Source organism: Suricata suricatta, chromosome 6, assembly GCF_006229205.1.
Source record: "Suricata suricatta isolate VVHF042 chromosome 6, meerkat_22Aug2017_6uvM2_HiC, whole genome shotgun sequence".
NCBI lineage: Eukaryota > Metazoa > Chordata > Mammalia > Carnivora > Herpestidae > Suricata > Suricata suricatta.
Window position 1 is genome coordinate 56,424,835 of NC_043705.1, and position 20,725 is coordinate 56,445,559.

General features: G+C 37.0%; 1 protein-coding gene across 5 annotated transcripts in view; it reads left to right on the forward strand.

Moving 5' to 3' along the window:
- The first annotated feature begins 9,834 nt into the window (after positions 1–9,834).
- The window catches only part of TENT2 (terminal nucleotidyltransferase 2), a 70,557-nt gene continuing 59,666 nt past the window's right edge, over positions 9,835–20,725 (forward strand). For 3 of the 5 annotated variants that reach the window (XR_003909951.1, XM_029942491.1, XM_029942494.1), the window contains exons 1-4: positions 9,835–10,457; positions 16,237–16,410; positions 16,818–16,907; positions 19,324–19,561. Coding sequence is in view for 4 of the 5 variants with exons in the window: in XM_029942491.1 (XP_029798351.1) it covers positions 16,274–16,410; positions 16,818–16,907; positions 19,324–19,561 (465 nt within the window). In the remaining variant the exon portion in view is untranslated. The remainder of the gene's footprint in view (positions 10,458–16,236; positions 16,411–16,817; positions 16,908–19,323; positions 19,562–20,725) is intronic. The other 2 variants (XM_029942492.1, XM_029942493.1) reach the window with 2 other exon arrangements.

The following is a 20,725-nucleotide window of genomic DNA, read 5'->3' on the forward strand; positions in this document are numbered from 1 at the left end:
TTTTTACTTATTTATTTCTTTGTGAGAGAGAGAGACAGAGACAGAGACAGAGAGACAGAGATTGAGACAGAGAGAGCACAAGCAGGGGAGGGGCAGAGAGAGAGGGAGACACAGAATCCAAAGCAGGCTTCAGGCTCTGAGCTGTTAGCACAGAGCCTGACGTGGGACTTGAATCCATGAGCCATGAGACCATGACCTGACCTGAAGTCAGATGCTTAACTGACTAAGCCACCCAGGCACCCCAAGACATAAGTTTAAGCAGAACGTTATACATGAATGTTTAGAGCAACATTATTTGTAACAAAAATAAAAAGTGGAAACAACCCAAATGTCCATCAGCTGATGATTGGATAAACAAAATGTAGTATATGACACAATGGAATATTGGGCTGGATAATACTATTGAAGGGGCTGTCCTATGTATTGGTTATCGGAATGTTTAGTAGCATCTCTGGCTTCTAGTAATTGGATGCCAGTAGCAACCACCTCTAATCCCAAGTTGTGTCAACCCAAAATGTCTCTGGACATTGTCAAATATCCTTTGGGAGCAAAATCACCTCCAGTTGAACACCAATGGCACAAATCAATAGTCCTTATATTCTTCACTATCGTTCTATTGCTGTTTAAAAATAAATTACAATTTACATTTCTGCTACACAGTAAAGACAGTGTTCTTAAGGAGGGTGCCTGAGTGACTCAGCTGGTTAAATGGCCGACTTTGACTCAGGTTATGACCTAGTGGATTTGAGCCCCACGTTGGGCTCTGTGCTGACTGCTCAGAGTCTGGAGTTTGCTTCAGATTTTGTGTCTCCCTTTCTCTCTGCCCCTCCTCTGCCTGTGTTCTGTCTTTCCGTCTCTCAAAAATAAACATTAAAAAATAAAACAGAATGCTCTTAAGGAAGCTGTCAAAATTATTAATTCTATTGACTATTGATCCTTGAATTTACATCTTTTAAAACATTTAAGGCTCTCAGCATGGATCCACCACACTGGTAAAGTCTGTGAGCCCGAGTTTAGGCCCCGGCGAGCCTAAACCTGTAATACAGCCCTTTGCTTTTGCATGCGTGACTCAGCCTCCATGGCGGTTTCTGGTTTTTGAGGACGATAAAGAAATCTTGGGTATTACATATGGTGCATTGGCCGGGAATCCTCCCCACCAGAGCTCCTGGGACCCCGACACGTTGGGCCTAATTGCCAGCTGGTGAGTGCACTCATTTCTTGTCCTTCTGTGTGCGTCTGTCTGTCTGGGTCTTTGGGCCATCTGGGTCCTTTGGGACCATCGGTTGTCTGACTGATCAGTTTGGTTTGTGGGGTCCCAAAGGAGCCAGGCAGACGCACCGTGTTAAAGCTCGGGGCTGTGGGTGCCAAGAGACCTCTTGGACCCACTCTGAATTAGGTGAGTGGGGTCTAGGACCCCACTGGGAGGCCAGAGAGCCGGTTCACCTATAGTAGGTTGGGCGAGTGGGGTCTAGGACCCCACTAGGAGGCTGGAGAGCCGGTTCGCCTGCAGGGGGTTTTGCTGGTGGCAGCAGCGAGACTCCATTAGGTACTCATTTTCTTGTCCTTCTGTGTCTGAGTCTTTTTGTTGTCTGGTCTGTTTGGTGCTTCTCTAAGGGGCCTCAAAAGAGCCAGGCGGACACCCCGTGGAAAAGCTCGGGGCCGTGGGTGCCAGGAGACATCTTGGACCCACAGAGGAAAGAGACAGCGGGTTGGAGTAGTCCCCCGGCACCAAGGGTGGAATTCGGGTCCAGGGTGAGGTCTGAATTCCACAGGCTAGCTTTGTTACCTGTTTGCATTCGTGGAGATACGAGTGGCAAGTGTGGCATCTGTTGGAGATACAGGTGTAGGTAGGGCACTCACTTGCGTTTGTGTAAGGTTTGAGAGAGGGTTCCAGTTCCACGGCACTTGCAGGGACCCCAGAGAATGGGAAAAGATTGGGTCCCCCTGTCTGTCTGTTAGAAATCCTGCTGGTGGCAGCAGCAGGGTTTCGTTTCTGTTGGAGACTCTTGTGTATACCTCTCTGTGCATCTGTTTACTGTGCATCTGTTTGTCTAAGTCCTCCAAGGGAGGGAGGCAAAGTGTGAGTCCTCACCGGGATGAAGGCGAAGTGTAATTATCAGTTTGTTGTGCGTCTGGTTAAAAAAAGTTAGGTTTTGCTAAAGGATCCCAAAGGCAAATAAGATTTTTTATTGCCACTTTGATTAAAATTTCTTTGTCAAATTGCATCATAATGAACTCTTGTCAGATCTTTAGCAATGTCCATTTCTGAAATTTTGTCACAGAACGTGTTTCTTTTTCAAGGAAAGTTGTAAAGAGGAGTTTTGGGACAAATGCAGTATGTGACATCTTTTAGTACTAAAATGGGCAGAAACTTCCAGAGCTAGAAGCTGCATTGAAGCTGAACAAAAATTAAAAACATGGAACCAAGTAAATTGATAAAAATTATGTATTTGTAACTTGTTGGAAATATTGTTTTTCCTTTAATGTTTGCTTATCCAGATTGAGATGTTATAAAGCATTTGTCTAGAGCATTATCTCTTCTCTCTACTTAAACCATCTAAAATTCAAAAACTCAGTGAGTATTCTTTCTTTCATGTCCATTACAATTGTTTGCATAAGTTCAATGAATCTGTTCATTTTATAGTAGGACACAACTGGAAATACTGGTTGTTTGACCAAAGCTTTGACTGGAATGTCCTATTCAAGAGTCAGGCATAGGCTCTGAGATGACCTGACAGCTTTAAGGAACTAAGGTTGACTTTATGGAACATGGAGCCATAAAGCCTCGCGGAAATGTTGGCTGGATACCTTTTTCACAGAGTTCCAAGCAGCCTCCCCAGGTGAGTAAAGAAGGTCACTTCCTGGCGGGGACAGGAACTTCAGCATATGTTGGGAGCCTCGGGAAGAGGAGTTTGCCCAATTTAACAGGTATTACAGGCCTGATGGAAAGTGCTGGCTTGGCTTGGCTTCTGGCCCAGAGCGGCTACTAAAAGTTCAACCTGGAGATTCCTTATAAAAGGACCCAGCAAAGCAAGCCTTATAAAGTCCTCATGAACAATCTTTATTCTTGCTGAGCTTATGTAAATAATTAGGCTAGGGTTGTTAATGCATTAGTTTCGATTTGGCTATTTCTGTTAATGGAGGTTTTTTAGAGAGAAAAACTGTTTCAGCAATGCACTACTGTAAATGTTATTCTAGTTCTGAGTGTCTTTGAATATTTTTTGTTAGATCTCAGGCTTGTTAGTCTATGGGGATGATATTTAAAGATGGGGGTCAGCCCCTATTAAAGTTTCAGGGGAAGAACAGATACCATATGTTTGCACTCATAGGTCTAACAGGAAATTTTCAGAATGATCTAGCTTCAAGAAAAGCAAGCAGTTAGCAGTGCTTAAGAAAAATTGATTCAGTATCTAATGGATAGTTGATACCTGCCACAACACAGCATTTTATATACTGTTAAGTGAAACTGAAATACAATCTAAGTTTATTTTGAAAAAAAAAATAAAGTTTCAGGTATCTCTCAGGAGTTAAGTGAACCAACTCAGAAGAACCCTTAACCTGGTGAGGTGATCCAGATCCAGTTGATCAGCTTGAACTGATCCTCAAAAAGACTCTGACTCCAGGGATCTCCAGCCCTGCTCCAGTCACACCCCGGAAGCTGGCTGGTCTGGCACGGCAGAAACCTGAGGAGTCATCGGTCCAGTAAAATAAACTGTCCTGTCTCTTTGCCATCGGACTGGCAAATGTTGCCCCAGAAATCTGGGGAAACAGCAAAAGTTCCTGATAGGATGTTCTGTTGGATTCATTGCCTCTGATCTGGGCATGGGATTTCAAGACGGCAGAAGGTAAGGGGAGCCTACGCCTCTACCGCCAGACTCTAAGGGGGGGGTCCTCAGGTGGCCACTAGATGGCCCACCAATTTGGCTAGGGTTAGTAATATAGAAAGAATCATAAAGGCGTATTGCACTTATACGCCCAAGGATCCTGAACAAATTGACTGTCATTCTTACTTTTGTAAACCAGGCAGCACCAGATATTAGAAACCCTAAAAGAGACCCTTACCAAATTAACCATGGAGACTGGCGGAAATTGGGCAAACTCTCCTTCCCCTACACCAAGGAGGGCTATGCCAGCCTTTAGGGGTACAATGGTAACTCAGCTGACCCAGGATTGGGTCAGTTACAAGACAGAGGGGGGAATGTAAGGATACAGGTTTGAGACAATAGAAGGGCACACATTGCCCAAAGCAAGAGGGACCACCCTTGTAATACCCTTAACATTACTAAGGGCAAGCCTAGATCAGTTACACCCTATGTGAGGGTCCTGGTCTTCCTGATTGGTTAACACTCTAAATATTGTAATTGGATAAACCTGTCAATAATAATTGGATTCCTGTAACTCCCCCTTCCCAAACTCATAAAAGCCCTACCCCACCTTTGTTTGGGGCTCTCAGCATGGATCCACCACGCCGGTAAAGTCTGTGAGCCTAAACCAGTAATAAAGCCCTTTGCTTTTGCAAAAACAAAACAAAACAAAACAAAAAACAAAACAAAAAAAAACACATTTAAAACATCCATTTAAAAAACTAAGTATTCATAATACATTTCTGCTACACAGTAAAGACCACAATTGTCTCTAGAAGAAATACTTTGTGAGATTGAGTTGCAAGCTGAATTAGCTTCTTTTAATATTTAGGAACACAATTTTTATTAAAATATCTATTCACTGGCAAACTGTGGTTATTTAGACTTGGGTATCTGATAAATACTTTCTCAAAAATAAATGAAGTGGAACCATCAGTTCATGTAAAACAAATGATAGTATTTGTCGTCTTTGATATAATTGAACTTTTAATAAAAAATTGTAAAAGTTGCATCATCATGTCATCTTGACAATTACCAAATATTTACATTCTGAATCTGAAGCAGGCTCCAGGCTCTGAGCTAGCTGTCAGCACAGAGCCCGACGCGGGGCTCAAACCCACTAACTGTGAGATCATGACCTGAGCCAAAGCCAGATGCCCAACTGACTGAGCTACCCAGGCGCCCCAACAAATGTGGTATTTTGATAGCATAGGATGGAATATGTCAACATTTGGAAGATCTACATAACTCAGTGAACCATCACTTCCAACTGACCACTGTGGGATGTTAAAATCATGCATAGTTTAAGAGATTCACTGAAAGTGCAATGTGGGCCAATAGATTTTTCCCTTAAAAAAATTTTTTTAACAGCTTGTTGGAAGTATAATTGGCTTATATTAAGCAACACATTTTTACACATGAATATACACATGAAACTATAACAACAATCAAGGTAATTAATCACTCACAAAAGTTCTCTTCTACTCCTCTGCAATCTCTCTCTTCTGCCCTTCACCCCAACTCTCATTTTCCGGGCTACCACTGACTTCATTTTCTCTCTGAAGATTAGTTGTCCTGAAAATTTATATGAATGGGATCATACAGTATGAACTATTTTTTGCCCAATTTCTTTCACTGATCATAATTATTTTGAGATTAACCATGTTTCATGTATATCAAAAGTAAATTTCTTTTTATTCTGAGTAGTAGTCCATTGTATAGATATATCATGGTTTATTTATTGTTCTGTTGACAGACATTTGTGTTGTTTCCATTTCTTTCCTATTATGAACACAATTGCTATGAACATGTGTGTACAAGTCTTTGTATAAACAAATGCTTTCATTTCTTTTGGATATATACCTAGGAGTGTAATGTCTAGGTCACATGTAAATATATGTTTAACTTTTTAAGAAATCGCCAAAGCATTCTCCAAAGAGGTTGTAACATTTCACATTTTTATTAGTGAATCTCTCCACATTCTCAACCACATTCTAGTGGTATGGCTAGTCTTTTTAATTTTACAATGAAGTAGGTAGATATAGGGGTTCCTGGGTGGCTGAGTCGATTAAGCATCAGACTTCAGCTCAAGTCATGGTCTCATGATTCATGAGTTCAAGCTTCATGTTGGGCTCTGTGATGGCAGCTCAGAGCCTGGAGACTGCTTCAGATTCTGTGTCTCTCTCTGTCTCTGCTTCTCGCTCTCTCTCAAAAAAAAATAAACACTTAAAAAAATAGGTAGGTAGTGATAGTTCATTGTGGTTTTAATTTGTATTTTCTCTAATTATTCATTATGCTGAATAATTTCATTTGTTTATTTGCCATTTGTATTACTTCTGTGGTGAAGTGTCTATTTAAACTTTATGCCCAATTTTTTGGGGGTTGCTCAATTTCTTCTAGTTGAGGTAGGAGAGTTTTTTGTTTTGTTTTATTTTTTGTTTTTGTTTTTGAGGCATGAAAGATTTTTTTTTAAACATTTTAATTTATTTTTGAGAGAGACAGAAAGTGAATGGGGGAGAGGCAGAGAGCTAGGGAGACACAGAATCCGAAGCAGGCTCCAGGCTCTGAGCAGTTAGCACAGAGCCCAATGCTGGGCTCAAACCCACCACCAGTGAGATCATGACCTGAGCCAAAGTGGGACGCCCAACCAACTGAGCCACTCAGGTGCCCCAAGTTATGAAAGATTTTTAAAAAATACATTCTGGACACAAATTCTTTATCACATAAGTGATTTGCATATACTTTATTCAGGTTTTGTCTAGTCTTTTCATTTTCTCAGTGTCCTGAAAGGAAATAGTTAATGTCTTTTAACTATTTAATGATGAAGTTCGATTTCTTACTTTTTGTCTTTCAAGGACAGTGCTTTAGGTATTAAACCCATGAAATCTTTGTCTAGCCTAAGATCACAGATATTTTTCCTGTTTTCTTCCAGAAGTTTTAAGTTTTAGGTTTAGATGTATGATCCATTTTGTGTTTTCAGACACAATATTTAATTAATTCATTTTGTCTAGGAATACCTAAATGTTTCAGCATTATTAGCGTAGTCTTTCTTTTCTCCACTAAATTGCCTTTGTCCTTTGTTGAAATTAACTTTGGCACTTTTTAAAAACTCTCTATTCTATTGAATAGAATTTGGTGAGTCTCATTGATCTGTTTCTTTGTCTTTACACCAATACTATACCTGCTGGGTTAATGTAGCTTTATAATAAATACTGAAATCAGGTAATTTGGTGTAAATTCTCTAACTTTGCTCTTCGCTCTCAAAGTTGTTTATGTTGTTCTAGGTCCTTTGCATCTACATATAAATTTTAGAATTCTTTTGTCAATTACTAAAAAAAAACATGTTGCGATTTTGACTGGGATTGTATTGAATTTACAGATTAATTTGGAGGAGAATTGACATTTTTAAAGTTTTGACTCTTCTAAACCATGAACATGGTATATCTTTTTGTTTGTGTCTTCTCAAATTTCTCTCAGCATATTTTGTATTTTCAGTGTACAGCTTGAATATCTTTTATCAAACTTGCTCTGATGTATTTCATATTTTTGATGCTATTTTAAATTATATTTTAAGTTTAAATTTCAGATTGTGTATTGTTAGTATAATATAAATACAACTGACTTTTGTATATTGATTTTATATCCTCTGGTCTTGATGATCTCATTAACAGTTCCAGTAGCTTTTGTAGATTCTATAGGATTTTCACCGTAGATCATATCATCTGCAAACAGAGCTAGTTTTAATTTTTGCTTTTCAATTTGGATGCCTTTTATATCTTTTTCTTGCCTTATTGCAAAGTCTGGACCTCTCCCTCCCCACTACAATATTGAAGAAGTGATGAGTACAGAAATCCTTGCCGTATTCCTCATCTTTGGTGAAAACATTTAGTTCTTTACCCTTAAATTTGCTGCTTTTTATAGATGCTTTCTATCAAGTTGAAGAAGCTTCCTTGTATTCCTAGGGATGGATATTGGGTTTTGTCCAGTGCTTTTGCTGCATCTATTAAAATGATCATACAAATTTTCTTTCTTAGTTAATATGGTGAGTTATACTGTTTGATTTTCTATTAAACACAGCACTACTGGGATAATTCCCTTTTGGTCATGATGTATTATTATATATATATATGTATATATATGTATATATATATACATATATATGAATAAAAATAGCAGGAATTTTGTTAAGAGTTTTTGCAACTGTTTATGAGTATATGCAGTTTTCTTGTAACCTCTAGGGTTTGGGTATCAGGAGGAGTTTTGTAGAATTGGAATTTTTCTTTTAAAAGTACATCGTATTAACTCTACAAAAAAAGAAAGCTAGAGTGGCTATATTACCATCAGATAAAGTACAATTTAGAGCAAAATAATATTACCAGGAGTAAAAGAGTTTTATAAGGTGGATGGTTTATAAAATTGATCATTTCATAATGATAAATTTTGTTATGGATAAATTAATCTAAATAACAGAATAAAATCCCGAAGCCAAGAGCATACTGTATACACTGTATGTTAGCTAACTTGACAATAAATTATATTTAAAAAATTAACATTATAAATGCAAAAAAGAGTTTATGTAACTAACAGCAGGGTTCAAAATATATGAGGCAAAACTGATAGAACAAGCAGCTAGAAGAATGCATAATTACAGAGAGTTCAAAACTCCTCTTTTAATAATCAGATAAGTAGAAATCAGCATATTCTAATATCAACCAACTTGATGTGATAGACATGTGTAGAACATTTCACCCAACAAGTATAGCAATACACATTCATCTTAAGTGTACACCGAATATTTATCAAGGTAGATTATATTCTGAGTCACAGAATGTCTCAATAAATTGAAAATGAATCAAATTATGCAAAGTATGTTAGCTAATTAAAATAGAATTGAATTAGAAATCAGTAACAGAAAGATGTCTGGAAAATACCTGAATTTTTGGAGACTACATAATATACTTACACATAAACCACGGGTCAAAGAAAAAAAAAATCTATGGGGAAATTAGAAAGTATTTTGAAATGAAGGAAAATGAAAACATAATACATTAAAACGTCTGAGATCTAGTGAAAGCAGTACTCTGAGACCACATCCCACCAAATGTCTGTATTACGAAAGAAGAAACATCTGTAATCAATGATCTCAGTTTCCAAGTTAAAAAACTAGTATATTAAAAAAAACTTTAAAAATGAAAATAAGAAGCCAAAGAAAAGAAATAAACATAAGAGAAGAAGTCAGTAAATAAGAAACAATGATAATCTTTGAAAGCAAAAGATGACTTTGGGATAAGTAAAGTCGGTAAGCCTCTCACCAGAATGATCAGGAAAAAAGAACAAGGACACAAATGACCAATTTCAGAAATAAGAAATCCTTTTACAGGTATTAAAAAAAAATAAGGGTATATTGTTAACAGACTTACATTAACAAATCCAACAACTTAGATATCCTAACTCCAGTGGAAATATTAAATATTTCAATAAAAAAATGTTAGCTATTATTAAAGGCAGGGAGCCGGGTCGAAGCTTCAGAGACAAATAAGTCATTTTCATCCCCAAGCTGCTTTCATTTTACTAGAGAGGGAAGAATAACCAAAACTTAACGCAGATCAGTGCAAAAGAGTGAGGGAAAACTGGGTCAGGAAACGCTTCTGTCGAGAGGGGACATCCAGCTAAGACACGAAGAAGCACTAAAAAGTGCTTAACAGAACATGAGCCGTCGTGCATCAGCTGGGGAAGGTGGCCCAGAGCACAACTTCGCGGCCCAGCCACGGCCGACTGCCGGGTCCCCTTGGTACCCGGAGCGTCCCAGACCTTCCACATTGGCGCTCGCTGCTGCCGAACGTACACCGCCGACCAAACTCAGACCGTAGAGTTTGTGCGCCTGCGTACTCAAGCAACGCGCTCGCCGGGGCGGGAGGGGAGGCTGCCGGAAATGTGACCTTTCGCTCCCCTGCTCCCTTTTCCCATCCGGGTCGCGACGGTCTTCCGGGTGTTTCTGACAGGGCTTTCTACGCCGCTTTTTCGGTGACTTTTTGGTCTTCCGCTTCTTGCTACCGCCCCGGACCTCCCACACCCTTGGTGGCCCTGCCTTTTCTTGTGTCGCTCCTCCCCGGCCGCCGAGCCCGGGGTTTAGGTTGCAATCCGGTTCCGGGGCCAGGCCTAGCCTTTCCGCGGGCCACTACCTGCTTCGGCTGGGGCGAAAGCTACTACCGAGCGCGCCGGGTCTCGCTGCTCTGGCCTTGGCGCTCCGGGGCGCAGTACCAGAGGCCCTGCATAGCCCTTCCCCAACGAGCCCTGTGAGTTAGTGGGTGTCGGAAAGGGACGCAGTGGTGTAGGCCCAGGTCGGGGGCGGGGCTCGGGGAACTTTTCCTGAAACCGCACTGTTGTGTTAGCGTGGGAAGTTCCGGCGATCTTTCGCAGACGTCCGAGACTTAAGGGCGGCCCCGCGGCTGCGGCACTTTCTGGAGGCTCTTAGGACCGCTTAGTTTTCCCACTCGTTTCCGTTCCTCGCGCCCCGTTCTCTGTCTAGGAGCAAAAGAGGAAGACTGTGTTGGGACCCCTGCATGGAGTTTCAGAGGGTGGTGAAAAAATAAGGTAAACATCTGGATTAAGAATTTAAAATTTAAGACTTTTCATTGAAGGGGCCTCAGATCTTCACTTTACAGGGAAGTGCACAGTCCAGGACTTCGTCAGGTTGCTGTACCCTTCATTTCCCCCTCAGCCTTTGTAGAGAAGACTCCTCATCACTCTGGGTCGGAACACGATGGGGTTTCTGTGTCTCACAATTTCTTGATTATCCACGTATCGTCTTTTCGGTCTTTGAGCTCTTTGTTTAAAATAGTAGTTATTTATTTAGATTGCGGATACCGATAGGGTGAACTGAAAAGAAACAGAAACTGTAAAACTCAAGCTAAATAGGAACTTGTTAACATCTGTGGTATGTGATTTTGTGAGGAAAGATCATCACTGAACAGTGAATCTGTGTTTTGTATTACAGGTAACATTGTCTTTTTGTAACTTGTGTCTTGTGTGGTTTATCACCACAGGCTTTTAATATGTACAGCGAAAAGGCTCATAATAGCCAATAGTAGCAACATTTTGTTGGTGTAATAGCCCCAGTTATGTCTGATCTGGAAATGTTCCTTAATATAGGCTTTATGTGAAACAAACCATGTATCAATCATTTAAGAAATGGCCATTTTAAACCACATGACAGGATTTTTTTTTTTTTTTTTAGCTCTTAGGTGGTATCTAATTCTTAGTGAAAAGGGACGTCCTTTTCAAAATCTTCAAGTAGTTTTGACAGTCGGTGAGCAGAATATATGAATTGGACTTCCTCATTGTGGAGAAAAGAAGTGAGTTTAGGAGATCAAAGGCACTTGGACAAAGTGGACAGAAAACTTGATTTAATTGCCATAGTTTTGGCTTTTGGTTTTTTGTACTAGGGAGATTCTGCTTTCCAGGGAATCCTGATTTTGGAAGGAATTATGTAACCTTGAAAGTTCTCTCACTGGTTGGAGAGGAGTCAAATTTAGGACAAATTCCAGATTGTGAGTTACCTGGCCAAATACCATCACTAGGAATTACTCTGTAAACTATTCTTGCACACCCTTGTCTCTTGCATGTTTATTTACAAGTAAACCTGTGTAATTTCCCATTGGTTCCACCTTAGTCAAGAAGCAACTTCAAGATTCTTTCCTTAAGGCAAGAACAAATCCAAAGGCTTTAAAACACTTCAGAAGTTCCTAGGTCATATCCTTGATTGTCATGTCATTCAGAAACCAATAACTTACAAGCTGAGGAAAATAAGGTACCAGCAATAATATGGATTTTCTTTATTTATTGCAGAATTTCTTATCCCCGCTACCACAGTTGATGTGAAATCGTATTTTATGTAGATCATCAAGTAGACATAGTGAAGAAGCCTTTCATTCAGAATATAAAGAAAAAGATATAAAATTTTTGGTGGTCTCCTTAATTCTTTTATGATAATAGGTTTGCTGGATTTTATACTCTAAAACTCTATGTTCTGTTTAAAAACTGATTCCTTTTATTGTTTTTGATAGATTATTATTTTTGGATTATTTATATTATACTTTTATCTTCTTCAAAATTAGTGTTGCAATGTATTAGAAAAAATATTAGAAAGAGGAATTGAAATTCATGGACTTTTGGTTTATTTCCTTATTTCTAGATGGCCATGCCTGATGCCTGTCTTGTGGAGTAGTGAATGCCATTGGTTAAGTTCCCTCGGAATTATCTTATTGTGAGGGCTGGCCTAGTTGAGAACCATTTTAAGGGCCAAGACTCATACTGAGGAGAACCTGACAGATATTTTGTTTTGGAGGAACTCCAAAAGCTTCAGTTGCTTATCTGGGAATTTGGGATAGGCTGAACTAGATGTCTACCTTACGGTAATCTTTTGGCTCTGGAACCATTGTAAGCTTTTAAACCTTGGATAATTTGGTCATTAGCTTTGTAGAGTACTTGTGGGCCACAAGACATCTTTTGACTTGTTCTTCTTTTGGATCTTGTCATGTCATGGGATAGAAATAAGGTGAGGTCTAGGCTATTTTGTCATTTTGGGTCTTCAAATCTGAATGCATGTAAATGGGACTTTATTTGGGTCCAGAGGAAAAACATAAGCATTTAGTTTATAGATGTAAACAAAGTGTCTAGGATTTTAACTGTGAATTGATTTAAATAAATCTGAAAATAGAACATTTTATTTTTAGATATCTGAATACAAATTCCTTCCCTTGTTTGATCAGTAGTATCTGCATTCCAACAAAATGAAATAACAAGCAAAATTCATTTTAATGAATTATATTTAGTGCCATTTTTGTATGAATCTTATGAAATAGGAATTATGTTTTGTGAGAGTTTGGATTAGGAAAGCAGAGTAAAGAAAACCAAGAAAGAAAGGAGGATGAACCCACACAAAGGGTAGAACAAGGCTTTAGTTGAGAGTTTTGAATCTGGCATTCTGGCATTCTGTGATTATTGCATGTTCTCTTAATAAAGAATTGTCTTGAATCCTGTTTGGTTCAAGATATTTTCCATTTCCTTTGAGCAGTGAAAATCAGGGAGTATAGTTTAGCAATTATGATAGGAATGGTGTTTAAAAAAAATCTTAGATACAGACCTGCTGAAGGGAATTGGTAAACTCTTGTTTTCTGGGGGGTAATACCTTACCTCTGGTGCAGATTAGAGAGTCAGCACTTGTGATGAGATGGGATAGGGGCCCAAGACTCTTATTCACAATCCATTATAAAACCTGGACGAGTGAATCTCATAATATGTGCACATCCTTGGAAATTTACTCCTAAAAAATGGAACAAAACAAGGAACAAAGTGTGTATGAGTGATATATTAGTTTCTTCACAGATCTTTTCTCTTTTTCTCTCATGTTTTCTCCTGCTGCAGTTTTTCCAGCCATCTGATCTCAATACCTATTATTTCTTTTAGATGCTTAAGTGTTATTTTCCTCTGTTATTCTTAAAAAACTTCTATGGCTTGTTTTTCAAAATGACATCTACCGAAGATGAGGATTTAGCACCTTAGTGTACCCTCTTATTAAATTATACTGTATACGAACATGTAAATATATACTTTATATTTTAATAATATTTGCAGTTTTAAAATAATATAAAAGAGACTGTATGTAATAAATATGTTACAATGTTTGCTTAAATCAGTATTTTATGTTTGTGTTATTGTGAGAACCAAACAGATAATGATTATATTTCCTTTCTTATATGATTTGAGTGTGTATGTATGTATTTTATTTTTTTAAGTAATTTCTTTTTAACTAGCTCCTTTTTTGTTTCTGTGATTATTTTTGCCCTGTTAGCAGAACTTCTTTCTGTGGTCAAATACATCAGGTAAACTGCCAGTGAAGTTCTGAGTTTTTTCCTCCTTGGGTATCTTCTTGAAACCCTTTATCCTCTTGCTCTAATTTAAGCTGGTAGCTTCCCTTCACCACCATCTGGGGAATTGACTTTGTCTCTGCCCTACAGCAGGTCTCCCTTTTCCTAGATCCCAGGTTTTGTTTTGTTTTGTTTTTTGATACCTTACATGTCTGAACATGTTTGTATTCTTCCTTGTATTGATAGTATAACTGGGTATAGAATTACAACTTGAGAGCATTTCCTTCAGAGGCTTGAAGCCACTAACCTCATTGTCTTATAGTTTCCTCTGTTGCTGTTGAGGGTTTTAAAGTCATTTTGATTGCCAGCTCTTTACAGTATTTTCCTCTTCTGTAATACTTCATAAGTTTCTTTTTCCTGATCCGAAATCTCACCATAATATAACTTGATAAATACATTTTTAAAATGTACTTTGTGCTCATTAGGTCCTTTAAATCACAGGATTGGTTTATTTTTTTAGTCTGGAACATTTTCTTGTTTTGTTTATTTGATATTTCCTTCTATATGTTTACTCTCTTCTACAGGAACTTCTGTTATGTTGTATGTTAGACCATATGGTTTGATTCTTTTACATTTTTTCTCGTTGTCCTGCCTCCTTTCTGACTTACCTAGTTTTTCCTTTTTATTCTAAGAGATTTCCTCAGTGTTCTTTTACTCGGTATTTCTGTTTTTAATTTTATAATTTCCAAGAGCCTTTTCTGCTTTTTGAACAGCATATTTTGTGGTGTGTGTGTGTATGTGTGTGTGTGTGTGTGTGTGTGTGTGTGAGTGTGTGTGTTTTGTTTGTTTTTTAAAATTTGCTCTTGGCATTGTTTTTGTTTATTTCTAGATCTTTTTCTCTTCTGGTGATCATTGGCTGTTTATTTTAAGTGAGAAGTTCTAAAATCAAATTGGAAGCTCTGTGCATGGGTGGGCAGTTTAGTAGTAGACTTTACTGTAGGTTGCTAGCAGGCTTAACGTTTCCTTGGTGGAAAACTGTTACTTTATTATTGGTTCTCTGATTACCATGTCATTTGGTTTCTTTCTCATTTATACTATAAATGGGTTTTCTAATTGCCTGCATTGGGAAGGTGGACTGGGGATCCTATTTTCACTTTGTTGATTTTACTTAATACTTGATTTCAGTTTGTTATCTTTCCCTACTCTTCTTAAGTTTGTAGCCTTTGCAAAGTATAAATCTCTAGTCTCCTGCGTGGGTCAGTGAATGGTTCCAACTCAGTACAATAGTTCCCCTCCCCTTTATCCACATAGGAGACATTCTGATACCCCCAGGGGATGTCTAAAACTGTGGATAGTACCGAATCCTATTTATGCTATATTTTTTCCTGTACATATGTACCTTTGATAAAGTTTAATTTATAAATTAAGTACAACAAATAATAAAATGGATACTGCAATAAAAGTTTGGTAAATGTCTCAGAATATTTTACTATATTGTATTCTGTGATGCTGTAGATGATCAAATACCTATGTGATGATATGAAGTAAGGTGAATGATGTGTGTATTATGACATAGTGTTAGGCTACTTTGAACTGACATATGTCAGAAGGAGGGTCATCTGCTTCTGGGCCTGGTTGACCACAGATAATTGAAACCACAGAAAGTGAAATTGTGGATAAGGGGGGACTTACGTATGTTTTCCCCCATTGCTGTGGAACAAGTTCTTTTTTATTGGATGTCTTTTTTTTTTTTTAATGTTTTTTATTTATTTTTTTGAGAGACAGACAGAGACAGCACGATCAGGGGAGGGTCAGAGAGAGAGGGAGACACAGAATCGGAAGTAGGCTCCAGGCTCTGAGCTAGCTGTCAGTCAGCACAGAGCCTGACGGGGGGCTCGAACCCACGAACGTAAGATCATGACCTGAGCCGAAGCCGGACGCTTAACCGACTGAGCCACCCAGGTGCCCCTGGATGTCCTTTATATAAATTATTTAGACTTTGAAGGAAATCTCAGAATTTTATAGTTATTAGGCAGTACAGATTCCTTCCTTTGAGTAGATCCATAAGATATGTAAGATCTATATTTTAGGAATCAGGTTGTCATATTATGGTTAATACCTTTGAGTAAATTTGGGTGTAAACTTAAGAAACGATATGGCTTCATTAAATGTCGGTCCTGAGTGGTGTCTTTTTTATTATCAAAGTATGTGGTGATAACTTGATTTCTGAAAGATCTGTTGATATCAGGTTAATTTAATCAGAAATTAGAAACTTGCATATTTTTTCTATCATTTGCATAATATTTTTAATCTGGACATAAAATACATTATTAACAAGTTTTTTGTTACCTGTAGTGGGACATAAGAGATCTGTTAAAACTTTTGAAATAACTTAGTAAATGAAATTCATAACTTGGTAATAATTGTTTTAAACAAAAGATACTAGTTATTTTAGAGTTCAGTATTTTCAAGATATAATAATTTATCTTTTAAAATTATTCTAGGTAGAAGAATACATGTTCACTTTTAGTGAACAAGAGCATGTTCCCAAACTCAATTTTGGGTCGCCCGCCTTTCACCCCAAACCATCAACAACATAATAACTTCTTCACCCTGTCACCAACTCTTTATTCACACCAGCAGCTTATAGATGCACAGTTCAACTTTCAGAATACCGAGTAAGTTTGGTGATATTTGGTCCATATCATTTGTAAATTTTGTTTTCTACTTGATGCATCCTTTTTATATGAAATGTTTGAAGTTAAAGAAAATATCATTGTTGGGGTGCCTGGGTGGCTCATTCAGTTGAGTAACTGCCTCTTGATATTGGCTCGGGTCATGTTCCCAGGATCATGGAACTGAGTTGCTATGTTGGGCTCTGTGCTGAGCATGGAGTCTGCTTAAGATTCTTTCTCTTTCCCTCTGCCCCCATCCCACTCTTGCTTGTTCGCTCTCTAAAATAATAAAAAAAATAAGGCACCTCCTTGTTTTATCTGATCAGTGAAATATTTAGTATTTTATGAAATTGCTTTTTTGTTTTTAAGGGAAAAATTTATTACTGCTGTTCTTTATGTGTTTTTGGTAGTTTGTCGAGAGCTGTGTCATTACAGCAGTTGACATATGGAAATGTCAGTCCAATACAGACCTCAACTTCTCCGTTATTTCGAGGAAGGAAGTAAGTACTTCTTAATTACTTTAAAAGAAAAGTTCTCATTTCTCAGAACTGTAGCTCAATGTTTCTTGTTTTAAGATAGTGTGGACATTATGCCCTAAATTTTATTTTCTGGAACCTCCGAGATTAGTCCTGTCACAGAATTTTAAAACTTTTATATTAAATTAAAAAAAATTTTAGGGATACTTCTGTTGATTGATTCCTGCCATTGCAAATTTTAGATGGAATAAAGCTGTATTTTTCAGAATACTACTTTAAATTGAGATTTTAATTGAATTAGATGGTTTGCTAGGGCTGCTATAAGAAAGTACATCAGAATGGGTGGCTTAAACAGAAATTTATTTCATCACAATCCTGGAGGCTAGAAGTCCAAGATCAAGGTCTTGGCAGGTTTGGTTTCTTCTGAAACCCTTGGCTTGTAGATGGCTGCCTTCTCTGTGTCCTACATGGTCATATATCTGTCTGTGTTTTCTCTGTCCTAATCTCCTCTATTCTAAGGACACAAGTCATATTGGATTGAGACCCACTTTTAATGACACCATTTTAATTTCTTTAAAGACTGGATGTCCAAAACAGTCAAATTTTGGGGTACTGGGAGTTACTGCTTAACCATTAGAATTTTGAGGGGATGCAAGTCAGCCCATAATATCTTTTTTTTTCTAGTAAAGTTTACTATTTGATTTATCTCAATCTTATACAGTTAAGGTTCTGTAATAAATATTATTACCGTAAAAATTTCTGCATGATTTAAATCTTTTTATAGAAAAGTCAGTCCATTAATTTTAACCAATTAAAAGAAATTTATGTACCACAAGTAATTATAGTAGAATTTTAGAGATGATTATTAAAATAAGGTTTGGCAAGACATTGCTGTTTAAAGCCTATATAAACATTCATTAACTTTATGTCCCATTAAAAATAACACTAGCTAAGAATTATTGATCACTCATGTAGTAGGGATTGTTCTGAGGATTTACAAGTGATTTAAATTTCACAAAACTTTATGAGGTAAGTACTGTTATCATTCTTCTCTTGAGAAATATGAAACACAGAGGTTAAGCAACTAGTTATTCAGGTAGAAGTGCAACTAGTATTTGAATGCAGGCAGTCTGGCTGTAGATCCTGTGCTTCGAAGCACTGAGTTGTTCTTCAAAGTTAGCATTGTAGAGAGCTTTATAATGATGCCAAAAGTATTGACTCTATTGAGATTTTAATTTTTTTGAAATTGCCTGGATAGCTAATTTATGAACCACAGATGAAAATAAATTCCATTGGTTCATAGTTGTACTTTAAAAACTAAAATTGCCATTCTCGAGAGAAGCATTATATAAAGCTAAATCACTTTTATATTAGTAGATATTAAATATACTCTTACGTTTTTAGCACTGTACACTTTTACTTGTGAGTAGGAGTTCTACTTACTTTGAGGGTCTAGTAGAGAGAAATTGGTGTAATCCTAAAGGAGTATTATAATAAAAACCTTCAGATGGCTGTGGCCCATAGAATTTTAGAGCTTGAAAGTAACTGGACCATTTCCCTTGGCTTAAAGTATTGTCTGTATGAACAAACTCAATATATCAATGAAGTAAAGATCTTTTTTAAACAAATAATTATTTCCTTTCTGCCTTTTATTTTGAAACATTTTATGCCTCCAGAAAAATTTAAAGAGTAGTACAATGAACATCTGTATGCTGTTTACCTAGTTCTTTAAAGTTTTGCTGCATTTGATTTTTTGTCTCTTTCTCGTTACCCCTACTTTTTTCCCCCCTGAGCCATAATAAAAAGTTGTAAACATCATTTCACTGTTCCCCAAAGCACATTAGTGCATTCCTCCTAAGAACAGGGATATTTTCCTATATGACCAAAATACGTTAATCATGCCCCAGAAATTTAACATTAATACAATACCATTATCTGAAATGCAGTTAGTTTTCATATTTCTTTAGTTCAGTGTCTTTATGGCTTTTTAATATGATCTTTCCAATTGATGAGCCAGAATATAGGTGGACTTTAAGACTCTTTTAACTATATAAATAACCCTCAGTTCACTTAATCTTTTTCTTCTTGTTTAGAATTTGGGTTTTTATTGTCATTGTTTCTGTGAATAGAAGTTTTCCTCCAAAGTTTTAACTGCTGAGATAAAACATTGGGGTAGTTATGCAGGAGACTAATGTATATAATATTTAGGTTTTTTAAAATAATATATTTATATATACATTATTAGTATGCATTTTTCCTAAGGTATTTTTCTAAGGCTTCTCTTGTGCTTAAAATGAATTATTTTAAAATTTATTTAGAGCTAATAATGTGGCCTTGCTGAATGAGTCAATATTGGCATTTGTTATTTATATAGTTTTAATTATTTTCTCTTATGAGAAAGTTATATCTTTAATCACTAAGGTATATTGCTTGTTTTCAGGAGATTAAGCGATGAAAAAAACCTTCCTCTTGACGGTAAACGGCAGCGTTTCCATTCACCCCACCAAGAGCCAACTCTAGTTAACCACATAGTGCCTTTATCAGGTGAAAGAAGATACTCAATGCCGCCATTGTTTCATACACACTATGTACCAGATATAGTCAGATGTGTTCCACCTTTTCGAGAAATACCATTTTTAGAACCTAGAGAAATCACACTGCCTGAGGCCAAAGATAAGGTAATAATAATGTAGATTTTAGTTTTACCTTTTGGGAAGTTGATAGAAATAATGTAATGAAAACATCAGAAATATCTTAATGTTTTGGATTAAATAGAATATGCCTTTTTTTGTATGGTTTAAACTATTCAACCCAGTTTTCTGTCTAAATATTTTTTTGATTTTTGTTAGCTATTCTTTTATGGAAGTGCAGCTTTCATATCAGGAAATCAGATTTTCTCTGATTCATAAAAATCTGGATTAGAGCTCAGAACATTTGATTTCTTAGTGAATTTTCCTGTTACTTATTTTTATTTTAGAGAAACACACTCTCATATGGTTATTGTAATAAGTGTCAAAAGCATTTCCTTTTGGAGTATTTATGTTTGTCATAAGGTTTTTAAATCTCAAAAATAGAGAATCCAGGAGTCGTGGAGAAACTGATACAGTCAGAGTAATAGGATGAAGAAAGGTTTATCAGAAACGTTTATAAAAAGCACTTCCAATAAATGAAATGAAGCTGTTTAAATAATAATTCTTGGAAAATGACGTTATCAGCCTTGGGGAACAATGAGTTATTTAACACTAATATTAAAAGCATATCCACCACCTGCCCCCAAATAATTTTAGGTAATTTAGAAGAGTTTATAATGTAAATATCTTGCCTTCTCTTGGCTCGTTTATGGCTTATATTTTACTGTTTTTACATTTTCAAAGCTGCACCACTTTTAAGAAATAGTTGACATCTGTAGGCAAAGGAGAATGATTCTGAAGGAAGTATAGTGACTGTTTTACTCATCTTTGGGTTCCTGGCAACTAGCATAGGTCTGGAACGTAGTTAAGTGTAAAAGAAATGTTAGATCAAAAAAGGAACACTTGGTTCATGCTATAGTTGTGCTGCCTTTTATTCTGTTATCATTCCTTCATTGTATCGTAAAATATACTCTTTTTAGGTATACGATTTAGTTTTTAGTATGTTCATACAGTTATACAACGATTGCCGCTCTCTAATTCTACTATGCTTTCATCATCCCCAGAAGAAACCGTGTACCCAGTACCAGTCCCTTCCCCATCCCTGACCTTCCTCTTACTTGCCCTACCCTTGGTTGCCACCAGTTGATTTTTTTAATCTCTGGATTTGCTTATTCTAGATGTTTCATATAAGTGGAATCATACATTATGTGG